Source organism: Poecilia latipinna, unplaced genomic scaffold, assembly GCF_001443285.1.
Source record: "Poecilia latipinna isolate Pla-1442-1.1 unplaced genomic scaffold, P_latipinna-1.0 Scaffold36, whole genome shotgun sequence".
Lineage (NCBI taxonomy): Eukaryota > Metazoa > Chordata > Actinopteri > Cyprinodontiformes > Poeciliidae > Poecilia > Poecilia latipinna.
The window spans coordinates 42,221-57,649 of record NW_015112652.1 but is presented as its reverse complement, the minus strand read 5'-3'; the positions used below and the strand labels follow the sequence as shown (position 1 = coordinate 57,649).

The window sequence follows — 15,429 nt, the reverse complement described above, 5'->3', positions numbered from 1 at the left end:
TGGGGGGGGTGCAATGAAGAAAAGGTGGTGAAAAAAAGGCTTTTTATTGCAGTTCTAGCAGCAAAAAAAGTGACAGACATTAATGCTTTTCACGGTTTCCTTAATCATCAGGCGTTCTAACAAGACCAAGGTGGCATCGCTCATTAAAACCTGAAGTAAAGTGTTTCTTTTCTCTAAGTGGGTCTCATGTTTCTCATAAAAGTGGCTTTCCCTCCCCACTACACCCCCCTGCCTTACACAAAACACAGACAGGGATAGGCGGGTGTATTGGAGAGAATGAATGACCGGGGAGGGGGGGCGCAGTGAGTGAATTTGGCTCCGAGAGAGTTCAACAGCACCTGCTGTCTTCAGCTCAGATTCATCAGGCAAAACTAGTAGCTGACTGTAAGGAGGACAAAAAAACAGCAGAACAAAGACCAAGAAACTCAAGACAAAAAGATGTTTTCAGGGTTTTCCTTTTAAATTAAAACTGCAAAATAACAGTCAGGCGACCGAGCGAAAAAATCAGCAGTCTGACAAAAATGTAAACTTCTGCTTTAAACCGAACAACAACGACTGAAATATTTAGTAACTGGCTGCAAAGATCAACTTGAGTGCAAAGTCTGAAAGGAAGGGAACATGCACAATGGAAACCCCCCCCCTCCCTAACTCTGCCCCTCTTTTATCCCCCTCCATCCAGGACCCATGTGCTCTTTGCCAACTTGGAATCTTAAGAACTCATTCAAAGGAAAACCAAAGAAAGAAGCGACTTGTTTAAAACCAGAACCCATTTTTTTTTCTTCACAGTCTGTTGTTTTCCCTCACATTTCCCACGTGAGGATGGATTTTCTGGCTGTCGTTCTCCCTGACCCTACCTCTGAAGGAGGGAGGGAGGGAGGGGGGGGGAGAGTAGAATTGCAATTCATGTTGCGTTCAGTCAGATGTGCGTTTTGAAGGTCTGTTAGCCCTCTCTCTCTTCTCTCTCTCTCTCCTCTCTCTCCCCCAGTTTTCATTCTGCTTTTACTCCGTCTCCTGCTCACATAGTAACTCCTCCCCCCCACCTATCCATTGTCTTTCCATACAGTATCAGGCTGAGGGGATGCCACAGTAGGTCCGGCGAGGGACGTGAGAGAGGAGGAAGAGGAGGTAAGCGTCAGATTTGCAGCAGAATCTGTCCGGGATCAAATGCGAGTCACTGTTAGTTTTGGAAGTGGGGTTTATAGCTGCTCTTTAAGCTGTTTCTTATTTTCTATCCTGATAGCGAGGCAGCCTCAGTGATGCTGTTTGACTCTCATGTGTTGTATATAGTATATAATGGGATTTTATTTGTGCTGTCAGGCAGTTGGAGGTGCTTTTAGCGGGTCAGCACATATCAGATAACATGTTTTAATTCGTAATGATTGAGTGTTAGGCAATTGCTACGTTGACAGTGATAATAAAAATAGTGCTTTTAGGTTTTTTTTTTTTTTTGCAAATAGACAAATAACAAATAACAAATAACACCTGCCATCCATAATCTTTAGAGAACATGAAATAATATTAATAAAAAAAAAAAAAACCCATCTGGTCTCTGATGATTTCTGAATGGCTCCAAGCAAAGGGGAGACATGTACGATGTTTAGGGATTAATACTAATCCTGCCTGTGGCTGAGATTCACCTTCTCGTCTGGACAGAGTCTGACAGAGGGGGCTTTACTAATTTATGCTGAGACATGCATGAAGAGAGGAACCCTGCAGCTCAGTGGCAGTGGTCTCCTTTGAACCCAGAGTGGGCTGATTGACTAAATTCTTTCCCCTGAACGGATGTGAACAAGAATATCCTGAGCATGCTTTGACATCTTGGAGTGGGAACAGTAATCGGCAGCAGTTTGTAAAGGTTGACATCTCAAACTATTTAAATTTTGATGATTATATTCAGAGAAAAAGTGTATCTGTTATGAATATGTGTGTCTTTTGCAAAGGAAAAGTGAAACAGGTGCAAAAAAAAAAAAGAAAAAAAGAAGTGGTTCTCTCAGAAGTGGACAGTTACGGCGTATAGTTTAGGAAGCTTTGTGTGCTTGTTCAGAGGGGAAGAAAAAAAAAAGGAGGCTCTCAATGGAGCTTTTGTTGTTTGAGTTGGAGACAGCAAAAGCCCAAGAAACACTGACTAACAAATACCTGGCCTCGCTAAGCCTCACATACCTCGGCTTTGCACTTGATACAATGTCAACAAATGCCTCCTCTGTCCTCCATGCTAGCCCGTTTCCTCTCGGTCCGGGAGGATTTTTTCATGTTTTTATAAAGGCTTCTGTTTTCTGAGCAGACATCTGGGTGCGCAGAGTTGGCCTGCACAGCTTGAGTACTGAGTCTCTGCTAACACAAGTGCCTGAACCATTGGCAGTGCTGGAAATCAGTGTAAATGCCTCTTAAGTGAAATATGTAGAAAGAGTAGAGTAAATGCAAATGAAAAGGATTTGAACTGTAAAGCACACAATCCAAAAAGTGCATATTAGTCAATATTCCTGAGAATTCATCTGTCCTATTCAGTAGAATGATTATTCTTTCTTAAGTGGCAAAACTTTGAGCTGCACTAAAACATTATTTTTGTGTCTGAATATATTTTGGGGCATTCTTAAAAACTGATGAGCCTTTTATGCTGTGCAGTTAAACCGTCGTTCAGGGTTACGCACTCCTTTCTCTTTGTTCGTGAGGAAGTTGTGCAGAATATATAAAGAAAAGAGTTTATGTAATGTGTTTTGAAACAAAACCTCTTGATTTGCACTCCACTTTCTCCCTGCAGAAGCAGGTTAAAAACTATATTTTTAATCAAAAAAAAATATTCCACAACCCCCCTGTTAGGTGCTGCACAGCTTTAGGGAGGTTGCTTTGAGATTCAGTCAGAGAAGGAGAAAAAAAAGGTCAATTTATGTGAGATTGTTTTTGTGAAAAATACAATCTTTACTGTTTATAGGCTCACAAGACAGTTTCAGTTTGCTCCCCTGGGCTTCAGATGAATACTTCCAGTTTCTTTGGTTAATTATTCATGCGGATGTGATTCCAAATGCTGAATGCTGTGTATTTTTTTTCTCCTGCTTCTCCTCATTGTTTACAAGTTCGGTCTGAAATGCATGAATATTCTAACTGCATCTGAGTGCACAGTTTTTTGTATTATCAACTTCAGTATCGAACCACACATGCGACTTATGGCTTTCTATTCCTATGTGAGTTCTTTTTGAAATATCATGTAGGGTTTAAAGCCATTGGATGCACAGTGGACCGTCAACTGAGGAGCTCTTTTGGGATTTAATTTGTTTTAAAATTACCTTTAATGTGAATCTCCATTATCAGTGAATGGTAGATTAAACTAATTCTAAGTTTGCATATTTAGGTATATCCATGATTTGGTCTCCTTTATGATTGATTGGGTTTTGTGGTATTTTCTTTTAACCAGAAAATAAAACGTACAGAATGAATAACTGATTCAGATTTCCCTGAAAGTAATTGCTTCTCAAAGATGTATTTCATGTAGTGACTGCGAGACATTCTTGCCATTTAGCGTTTTAAAATGGAATTTCTTGACTTTTTCAGTCTGCCCTGTTGATTACCTTGTCGTCCATTGTGGCCAAATTAGACCGTTTCCACACCACTGCCTCAGGAAATGACACACATCTAGTTCCACCTAGAATTAATTAAAGTTTGCATTGCATCATTATGCTCAGAATATAATGATACCACATGCTGCTGCTGCTGATGATACAAGAGCTAGTCTCTAAAACTATTGACAAAATTACATAGAGTGCTTTATAAAGTATTCATACCTCTTGAATGTTTTAGCAAACAACAATATCGAGGTATTTTCTGGGGCTTGTGTGTGATCTATCACCACTAAGTAGTGTACAAGTGACATGGGAAGAATAAATATAAATTTGTTTAAAATTTATATTTGTTTTAACAATCTGGAAAGTGTGGTCTTTTAATCTTATGTCTTTACTCGATTTGCACAGTAGCCTGAATTTTTGGTCTTTTTTTTTTTTTTTTGCAAAACAATTTAATCTCATTCGGAGTAAATAGAAATCATAAATGAACATCAATTTTCAGGCTTTGCCACAAATTCACAATAAGATTTTGTCTGGACTTTGAGGGATCCTAACATATATGATTTGATCTAAACTATTTCGCAGCGGCTCTTTTTATGTGTTTAGGGTAATTTCCTCCTGGATGGTGAATTTCAGCCTTTTGCAGCCAGTTTCTCCAGAATTTCTGTTGATCTTCTTTGTCAACTCAAAACAGCTCAGCAGTCCCTGCTGAATTAAAGCATCCTCACAGCAGCTGCCTCCACCATGTTTGGCTGTGGGGATGTGTATTCAGGAGGCGCAGTGTTATTTTTCCACCACACAGTGTGGTGGCAAAGCCAAAACCTAAATTTCTTATATGTGTGGACCTCCACAGAGTTACCATGGCCTTCTCTGATTAATGTTTTGCAGTCCAGGCCTGTCAGTTTAGGTGGTTGACCACATCTTGATAAGTTTGCAGTTGTGCCGTACTGATTCAGGAGTGCATTTTTTAAAATTAAACACTGCTTTAAACTTCTATACAACTGTATACTTAACCTGTCTCAGTGCATAGATTTTTATTTGTAAAAGAAACTGAAACCCACTTATTCCACTCATTGCACTTGTGTTGGTCTATCACACTAAATTCCGATTAAAATGTATCGTTCATGTTTTGATTGCAATTACTAGAAAATTTCCAGGAAAACTTTCAAGAGTTGTGAAAACTTCTGCAAGACTCAGGATAGGGAGTAACAGAACATGAGCTGCCACAGCTGGAGGGTTGATTGAGAAACAATAAAAAAAAGGCAAATAGAAAGGTTTAACGGTGATCTCATTCTTCTGTAAGCACATCGAAACATAAATATCTCTACTACCAAGCAGCAGTGTCGTTACAGGTCTGCATAAAATGTTAATCAAAAACCTGCAGCAGATCCAGAATACTGCTGCTCACATTTTCATTAAAACTAGGAAAATGGAGCACATCACCCCAGGTCTAAAGTTCTTCCACTGCCTCCCTGTAGCTCAAAAAAATAGACTTTAAAATACCTTCGTTAGTTTAGAAGTCACTGAACGGCTTAGCACCAACACAAATTAAAGACCTGTTGTTGTTGTTGTATCAACCTTATAGACCACTCAGGTCTTCAGGTTCAAGTACTCTGCATCCCCAGAACCAGAATCAAACATGGAGAAGCAGAAATCAATTTTTATAGTAGTTTAATCTGGAACGAACTCCCAGAAAACTGCAAAACAGCTGAAACACAGAGTTCCTGTGAATCAAGGCGAAACACCTACTTGCTTAGAGCTGCCTTGGATTAATAATAACTGGAAAATAGATTAATTCTGGTCTGGATTGCAACTGTTTATTACTGCTCTCTATTCTGTAATGTAATATCACATTACAGGTATGTATGTGTTATGTTTTCTTCATGTAAAGCACGTTTGAACTGCCTTGTCTCAGAAACGTGCTACACAAGTAAACTTGATTTGACTCGTATTCAAACCAATAAGAAAATGCGCTCAGGACTGATTTGTTCCCTTAAAGCCAGAAAATATCAATACACTGTGTATATTTTGTTCACATCATCCCAGAGGCCTAAAATCCATATCAACAGATTTTTTTTAAAAGGCTTGCCAAAAGCAATGAAACCGGCCAACCGTTGATCAATAATGTTTTCTGATGAGAATGTTTCGACTGCAACTAAGTGCAGAATTTCAATGAAATTATTTTTTGTGTGTAAAGATAGTAATTTTAGTGCCAGAATAATGTTTTATTATGGGGTCATTTGTTTCACACTAAAACATGCAAGAAACTGACACCAAAAGACAAACTAGCATATATTATTCAATGAATACATTCATACTGCCTGCAGGGTTCAGGTGAAGAAAGAGTTCAAGGTTTTGCAACAGCACTATTGCTAATTTAATTCATATTAAATAGGTGTGTAAGGATTTTTTTTTGGTATGCATTGTAGAGTATCAGCCTAAAGGAATATTGATTCTGAAAACAGATTGTTAACCTCCCAGTTGTCGAAGCTTAATTTCATCCTGTGATCAGCTTGTTTGAAAATGGATCTAAATTAGGCTGAACTCCCAGATACTAAACTAAAACATACTACATTATTATCATTGTCATAAAGAGCAATAGAAAAATGCACTGATTTATTCAACCTTAATAAAGATTGCCATAATTAAATGCAACACTGAATCACAGTAAGTGGGAAAAGATCTCCTTGCTATAGTTTTATCTCATCTCATCGTGTAATGCAAGAATTATCTGTACTTTACAGCTACTTTATGATGCAGCGCAATTTCCAGATATAATGTTAAATGTAATGCCAGGATTCTGTTGCAAAAGTAGTTTTTAATCTCAATGGGATTTTCTCTGTGAAATAAAGGTTAAATAAAAATAAAGCATCATCTTGATGTGGCATCTATTGGCTTGATGAGTAAAGGGACTGATTACATTTTAAAACATTGTGGTGTACATTTATAACAGATTGATCGATTGCTATTTTGGTCAATACTGGATAGTTAGCAGTGGTCCAACCTCTCCAGAAAACAGCACTCTAAATAAATGTGATGCAACTTTTCTAAAATAAGATTCAAAATATCAAAACAAACGTCTCAAATCTTTAATTAAAGGTGTATTTCATCAGTAGCCTTCAACTTCCTGGTGTAAATCTTCACATAGAAATATCAAAGTAGCATTTAAAACAGACATGTGTATTAAATATCACCCAAACAATCTTTTGTGTAGTTGACATTGCGAAAACACAAGAGAGTCCCTTGAGTATATTATATATTCAGTATATGTTTTTTTTCAGTCTATTCATTGTAAAAGCTACTAATTTCTATAACAGAGGGACAGTTCTTATAAAATAAGATGGCTGCTAGGAAGAGCTTTTACTTTGATTGTATCTGTTTATTTGGATTTAGCAGCAACATGAGCCCCACTTTGGTTTATTTCCATTTCAATCACTACCTTCATGCTAGTTTTGCAGATTTCATGTGGACAAGCGTCTGGCTGGTAGTGACCTCTAAGAAACACACTGCATCTTGATTGCTGATTTTCACAATACGTTTGCTGCTTTCCAGACAGTTTTGAATAAATTGTTTGTTTGTTTTTCATCTGTTTCCATGGGGTAAAATAGGACAGGCCACACTTTCTTTGTGACTTATACCAGGACACAACTTTGGCAAAAATGCATCAGTACACATCAGCAAACAAGACCTTGGTCAAACCTGGAAGCTCAAGGTATTTTGATTTGTGAGTTAGACGAATTTCAATTTGCAGCTCCACTACGAAGCATGTCTTTTAAAATTGTAGATGTCTGATTTTGTCTGTGTGGAACATCAAAAATTTGATTATGCTATTTGAAGATCTTTGTTATATTTCAAGACAAAATCAATCTCAATGGCAGTGGAGTTTCCATCAGTTAATAAACCAAACCCAGATTGTCAATGTTATAATTCATCTCCTGAAATATAACTCAACTGCAGCATTCATGGGATGTATAGAGCTCTACACACCAACCAAATCATTAACACAGCATTTCTGTTCTGTTCAACCGGGAGCTTTCTCTGCTTTTTCATTCTTGGATCTTGGATCTCTTCATTTTCTCACTTCATAAAGGAAAAATATGTGAACTGGTTTCAAAAGTGTTTTTTTGAGTTGCTCTATTACTTATGGTTGTTACTAACTAAAAACAAAAAGGTAGAAGGACGAGTTAAATAAATGTCTTAAGGTTTACTGTTATCTAATAATCTGGGCTGATATGTTGTTGTTTGGATAAGTTCTTTGCAAGCGAAGATACATTCATCTATAAAGCACTTTAAAATCAGACCACACTGAACAAAAATGCCAAATATTAAGAATGAATTATTGAATAAAGATGAAAATTAAAGCAAAAATAAATTGAAATACCTAAAAATTAGAATGATATGAGGTAAACATATCAGCAATAAAACTTAACATAGATATGAAAAAAAAGAAATCAAAATAAGATTAACTATTACAAAGGCCAATGGATATAACCATATTTAACCTAACCATCTTTAAAAACCATGTCAACCATGTAATTTGGGCATTGCAATTATAAAAGCCCCCTGACCTCTCAGTTTTGCTGTGTCCTTGACTGTGTCCTCCATCAGTGACTGACCAGTTATTCAGTAAAAGGAACCTGTAGTGCAGGTTCAATAGCTTCCACACATTTTAAATATGTTGAAGTGAAAAAAACAACAAACAAACAAAAAAAAAAACTTATGCAAAGAGATAAAGCGATCTGGATAAAAAATAAATAAATAAAGCAAACAAAAAAACACCCACTGAATTCCCTCAAGAACTGCAGAACTTTATGTATTAATAAAAACACCTTCCTAAGTATCAATGTATTGATTTACAAATCCCATTTAGTGTTTTACAGTGCAAAAAATGTTTGAGTATAATCAGAAAACAATGCAGATCAGGCTTACACCACAGTTTGTGACTATTCTCCACCGTGTGAAAATGTTTAATATTGGTGGGCCCACATGCTCCGTTAGGCCAAATGAAATGTCGGTCCTACAGTTTTAAAGCTTAAATTTATCATTGTTCTTGAGATTTCCTGTTTCTGATGAAGTCATAAAGTAATATTTTAGTGCTACTACGTAACTTTCCTAATCACAATAAGCAGTAGTAGTCAGATGAAATGCTTTTCTTGGTAAAAACATGTTTGCAAATGATGGATATGAAAAGTTCATTTCTCCAGCATAGACTATGTTTTCTGGAAGCAGCCGCCATATTGGATTTTGATTTTAGCTTAGGCTCTAACTTGGAAAGCTGGAAGTCTGGCTTCAGAAAAAAAAAACAGTTTAATTAAGTTAATTTTTATTAGCTACATTAAATTTAACAAACAAATAAATAAGCTGCACCCACCTTTCAAAATTGGAATAGCTCTATCTATCCTTTTAGCCTTTTTTTGTTGCATTATTGAACCACTAAATTCAAAAGTACCCATAAGTACCTTTGGCTAGGTCTGCGTGGTTAAAGCTAGCTTCTTTGCTGTCAATCAAGTCTCCACCCGCAGCTGTTCCCAATCCAGACCGCGAATCGGGCTCTCACACCAGGCAGCGGGTTTCCTCAGAGCAGCTCTGCCCGGTGCACCAACAGCTTCAGACTTTTTACAATTAGCTTTTATTCCCGTCGCTGCTCCCGTGAAATGTCATTTGTCGAGGACCCTGCTCATCTCTCTAAATCTCGCCTGAAGTCAGATTTAGTTGCTCACAACGTGGAGCTGCCACCTGCAGGGAGCAAGAAGGAGGCTTATGTGGCGCTGCACCTGAGACACGTCGACCAGACAAATGCTGCGAATTTCTCCAGTGATGACGACGATCAGGAGGACGGTGTGGCAGTGAGTCTATCAATTTATAGCTTTTTTTTTTTTGTCTTTTTGAAAGCGGCATGATGCACAAAACGGAAAACAGACCAACAAAAGAAGTGGCTTTTTCTAGCTTAACGCCACATGGTAACCCCGAAATGACAAACTATTAGACTAATAAATAAGTTTGCTGAGGGAGGGGCTCTGGGACAAGCCAGGTCTAAAAGTCCCTTTCCCACTGAGTTCACCAGCTGTGAAGCTATAGTATAGATTTACATGTGCTTCTGTGCTTAGCCCATGCCTCCACTGACATCCACACCTGCCACTTTCAGTTACTTTAGCCAACAACAAAAGCTTCTCTATAGGTTGCTTGAAGAAAGAAAACTATTGCTCTATATTCTCAAGTAGCAATCACATATGGAACCGCGGTAATTTTCAGGAGGGTTTAGAATCTGCTTTAGCTTTACGGTCAATAGCTTCTGTTCTGTTTACCTTGATTTAGGAGTTTATTTGTTTTTTTTTTTTGTTGTTTTTTTGAAGCGGCACATTTGGGTAAATTTTATTTTCACTGGAATACCCGACTTCAGATAGATGAAGAGCTGGCAGTTATGCAAAAGTAACAAAATGTAGATATTTTTGCTATAATCATGGGAACTCTTTAAAGAAAAAGATAACTGGTGCTATTGTGACACCATACCACAAACTATCCTTTTGCTGTGTTTCATCAGACAGGAAGTAGTAACTTTTAGGAGATCCCCTGCCTGATAGAAAAGCAAGTATCTCTGGGATGGATATATATAGTCAAAAAAACAAAAAACAAACTGTGCCAGTACAGTACTTGCCAACATTTATGAAAGGATGTGGTTGCTCTAATATGCCAGTAAAGGCCGTATATTAATAAGGGTTTTCAATATACAATCCTTTCACTTTGTTTCATAATGTTGAGAGATTCTTGTCTCCTTTTCAAACGGAAACAATCTTATTGGGAGAATGAAAATAATTTAACATGCAAATTTCCCAGGGGTGTAAATAAATTTGACTTTAACTGTAGATGGTTACAGCTTTGGGCAGGAAGAATCTCCTTCAGTTGCACCTGGTCTGTTGGTCTCTGACCAGACACTTTGTTGTTGGATTGCTGTGTTATGTACAGGGTGCTGTGTGTTGTCTGTAATACTTTTCTTTTTATGGAACCCAATTAGCTATGGGGGCCCCAGAACACACACAGAGAGATGTTGTTTTCAGCAATTTATTTATTTATTTTTTTTAAATCACTGGTTCTGCTTTCACAGCAGATGAGTGCAGATAAGATTGCACTCCTGCAAAAATTGAAGGACCTTGTTGCTGATTTTTGAAGGTTCACAAAAGTTTGACCTTGTTTTATCCACTGGACCTTTTAAATCAAACTTCATCTATATGCTAATTGTGCTGTTGCAGTTGCTGCTCCAATATTGTGGAATAATTTGCAGTTATCCAACAACAGCTCTAATATTACAGACTTCAAAGCCACGTCTTAAGATTCATGTCTTCTCAGTAGCTTGGCATCTTTATTTTGTGCTTTTTTGTTTGGTGTTTCATTAAATTTAATTCTTTCTATATTGTCACTTTATTTTCTATTTGTATATGTGTTAATGTATTGTTTTACCTAGAATTTTGTGCTTTGAGATCTTATTTTATTGCTTGTAGATTCATTACACACAGTAGTTTTTTTTTTTTTTTTAATTTTGCTAATTTTGATAATTAAAGTCAAATAAATGTAGCTCCTTAGCAAATTGGAATATTGTATAAAAACAAAGGATTTTAAATACAGAAATGTTTTGTTATGGCCTAAACAGTGACTGGTGATACTGTCATTGATGCCTTCAACAAGGACAATAAGCCACCAAAAGGTAATTTCTAAAAACGCTGATGCAATGTTCAGAGGGCAGGAAGAGAACGTGCAAAAGCAAGAGAGATGATCACAGCTATGAGAAAATTGTGACATGTTTATCATTTACTACATGAGATATTTTAGAGCTATTAAATACTTTTATTGCATTATTTAAAAAGAAATGTCGCACCAAGTAATCTTAAAGCAGAAATGCCTCCGTTGCCTCTGTCGGTGTGCCCCAGGGCAGCTGCGGCTCCTGTCCAGCAGCTGACCACCATCAGAGTGCGAGTGACTGACTGTTGTGTTAATGTTTTGGGGTTTGTTGGACTTGATAAAGCGCTATACGAGTACAAGCCTTTTACAATTTACCAAATGATCTTCCTGTTATAGTTACTTGTATCCCATGTTCTGTGTTTCAGCAGTTATTCATTCTTAAACATCATTCATTTTTGTTGTCTTGCAAAGGGAGGGGATCCAGAAAGCGCAGAGGAGCTTGACCCGAGTGCATTGACGGATAACGATCTCAAGGCTTTGTTATTCAAATATGGAGTTAAAGCTGGGCCCATTTTAGGTAGGATTGCTTTTGAGAATATCTTTTCCCTTATTTTCAAAGAAAAAAAATTGGACAAAATTGCGGTGTTAGTTTTCTCCTAAGAATAAAATGCATGTTCCTGAATGTCAGCCTCCACCAGGGCAGTGTATGAGAACAAGCTCAGGAAACTGCTTCAGTCTGCTGAAGAGGGGGAATCGAATGAGGCAGAGAATGCTGTGCTCTACTCTGACAGCGATGAGGAAGATGTGAGTGAAGAAAACGAGGAGAAAGAACTGGGTAGGACTAAAACTGCGGTGTTTTAATCCAGACATTTATGGTTCATTTCACACGTTAATTATTCCTTTGTGTTGTTTCTTTTTTCTTGCGCCGGTTCAGTGGGAGCGCAGGAAAAAAAGGCTGAAGCATTGGAGCCGAACCAACAACAGAGCGACGAGGTGAGAAACGATTTGGAGTTCTTGTATCCATCTGCTGTTCAATATGTTGACTTTTCTCAGTCTTTGCCAATACATGAAACAGTGTATTCATAAGGTCAAAGTATCCAAAATGTGTTTCATTTTGTGATTTGAGTGCATGTTATGAATAAATGTTTCTTTGCAGAAAAATGTGCCAGCTCAGAAGGGTGACTTTTCTTATCCACAGTGTTTTTTCTTATCATCACGACTGGTAATTCCTGCAGATTTTCACATCTTTGGTACAATATTCTGTCAAAACCCAGTGTTGAGTAATGGTGAAGGTTTTACTATTATTATTATTATTTTTTGTTTTGCTTCGTCTTAGCGTCCTTGTCCTCCTAGAAACAATGAACGTAGTTCCAAGAGGAATTCAAAGAATGCATTAAAATCATCAGAGCGAACTCGACCACACCGCTCACAGGTTCCTGCAGGAATTAGGAAAGTATCCTCTGTAGCTCAACACTCAGGATTAAGATCAGGGGTAGGCTGGTCTCTGTTTGTACATTCTTTGCATTTCTTTCTTAGGCTTGCAAAAGTGTGATATTTTCATTTACTGCTCCACGGCATTGAGTTTGAAGTAGCATGTTGATGCATAGTGGTTGCTTGTAACGTGCTCACATTAAGCCTTACAGGTTCCCTCTGGATCTCCGTCAGTGGTGTCCAGTAGTTGCTCATCATTTCCCTCACAGGCTTTCAGCATCACTCAGATGGTTGAAAAGGAAAGTTGTACTTCAAGCCTTATGGATTCACATTTTACATCCTTAAAAATTAAAATGTTTGTCTCTGTATTTTCTCAATGCACACTCCCACCGCAAACTAATAAACCTAAAAACGATGACGACAAAAAAAAAAATCCAGATGGAGACTTGGAGCGCACCCTCTGCTTGCTCCTACAGTAAGCCGGAGCATTGGTCCCGCTCCAGCAGGGTTAGTAGTGCTCAGGTTGTTCAGTCACACTTTAACTTGGTGCCGACTGAAGGGTTTTGAGAAGTGCACTTGCGGTGGAAGGAAATTGAGAATAGAAAGGTCTAGCGAGTCATGGTCCTGCATCTCCTCCTCTGTAGCTGGACAATGATGCTGAAGGCAAGGACATAATGGTGGACCAGGCAGATACTCCACTTGTGTAAAGGAAATCAAGGCATATACAACCTTTTGGTTTAATTCAATTATCAATCATATCACTGATGTTTTGCGTTTCAAATTTTCTGTCTGAAATGCAACCTGCTGTTCAGATTATTCACTTTAATCAGACTGCTTTAAAACCAGGTTTGAGTTTAAGTTTGAATACTTTTCAGGTTGGCAGGTTAGTTAGAAATGGAAGTAATGTTGCCTATTTTTATTTGAGAACTAAAGATGCAGCCATTTAAATGGGACAATATGAAATCACACATAGCTTTAGCATTTAGAAAACAACTTTATTTACTGAAAGCCATTTTTTGGTGCTTGGTTTAAAAAACAAAACAAAACACAAGTCCTAAAGACAAAATTATGTCTCATGTTACAGAAGTAAATGGATTGTATTCAAAATGTACTCATAAAGATCTGAAAAGTGAGTAGTAATTTCTTTTCAGCCTCCCTCAGAGGCAGACTTTGCACTTTGCAGGAAAACTGCATTGGTCTAAGTGCTTTATTATTGCAGGATTTTTACTCCAAAAAGTATTAAAATTGAGGACCTGAGTACAACTACTGCCATTTAAGGTTTCTGTCCACGCAGTCATTTTCCCACCCCTCAGTTATTTGCGTGAATCAAGGATCACACAGTGACCCTTACTACTGTGATTTCCTTCTGTTTACTCACCCCACTGTGCTTTTCTTCTTTTCTTCACTTCTGGTGGATTGGCTACTCTGCTGCACAGAACGAATTGGTCTAGTTCTGATATAACTGATAGTTTCTTTGCTTTCATTTCCACTGTTCTCAGGATCCAGGGAGAGATATTTTAAAGGACCTTCTTCCAGACACAAAGACATCACCTACAGGGATCTAGTAAGTGTCACAACATCATAACGCTAAAATCAGTCTTCACAGCTGTTCATGACATTTGAGTGAACACTAAATGTATCAATTTGTGTTAACTGTTGAGATGTTTGTGCAGAGTGAGACAAGTTTTTTTTTTTTTTTTTTGTTTGGATGGTTTACTAATTAACTTGCCGTTATACTTCAGTGCCTCTCCTCGGAGACCCATCAAGGGTGCAGCTCAGCGGCCCATCCAGTATGCATACCCCGACACTCCACTCAGTCCCACAACCTTAGAGAGACGAGAGGTGCAGAGACGTCTTGTGCCCGTCTACATCCAGGTTTTGGTCTTCTTCGCTGTGGTGTGCATCCTTTTCTTGATATTTGTTAATGTTGAGGACACTAACGGTGTGGTAGACTTGCTGGAGAGTCTAAACCAGTGCCCAGATGGTGAAGATGAGACGCGGGATGCAGCATGTGGAGAGCTTTAACGGTTTTATTCACCAATCTATGTTTGACGTAAAGGTGTGAGCTTGCTGATTTAATGGCCAAGACTTGGCCATTGTTATTAGTTAAGAATCCGCCAGCCCAGTTTAACATTTCTGAATGTTTTGCTTGACTTTAATATTAAAATGCTCTTATCACTGTGTTGGCCACTGAGAGACACTTATTTAGAAGAAGGGAAAATCTATTCCTAACTTAAAATTGTAATGTGTATTGCTAATTTAGATTCTTGAATTTGTATTGTATCACTTGTATGTTTTTATATTTGATCAATAAAATGTATTTTGCTTCATATTTTTACATTTTTAAGAAATTGACTTGGAGGGAAAAAGTTATTTTTTATCACATGAAAACCCAAAGCATTAAATATTTTACATAAATTCACCTTTGCAGGATAAGTTTCTGAAGAATTTTATTCTGTAAATGTATAGTTGAAGAGGTTACGAGGGCAACAGTGGACCAACAGGAAATGTGGATGCCAAACTTTTCCTGTCACCCATCTTTTTTTTTTCCTTTTGTCCACAATCTGTGTATACCTCGTTTAATTTCTGTAATACTTATTTATAAATACAATGAAGCACCTATTTATACCTGTTTGAAAATTAAAGTATATGCATTTCACTACATTCCTTTGTGATTCTTTTTTTGCTTCATAGTGTTTTGCTATGCTTATTGAATATATGGAATATACCTACTGAGATGTTTATATTCTGAAAGTTAAGTTCAATTAAA

General features: G+C 37.6%; 1 protein-coding gene across 1 annotated transcript; it reads left to right on the top strand.

Moving 5' to 3' along the window:
- Positions 1-5,182: 5,182 nt before the first annotated feature.
- On the top strand, positions 5,183-15,323 carry LOC106954098 (lamina-associated polypeptide 2, isoforms beta/delta/epsilon/gamma). The gene is given in 12 exon segments (XM_074527702.1): positions 5,183-9,400; positions 11,700-11,805; positions 11,917-12,063; positions 12,163-12,221; positions 12,385-12,450; positions 12,565-12,720; positions 12,872-12,958; positions 13,098-13,166; positions 13,304-13,355; positions 13,358-13,377; positions 14,159-14,223; positions 14,402-15,323. Coding segments are annotated over 12 exon segments (1,302 nt in total). The 5' UTR covers positions 5,183-9,208; the 3' UTR covers positions 14,685-15,323.
- The last annotated feature ends 106 nt before the right edge of the window (positions 15,324-15,429 follow it).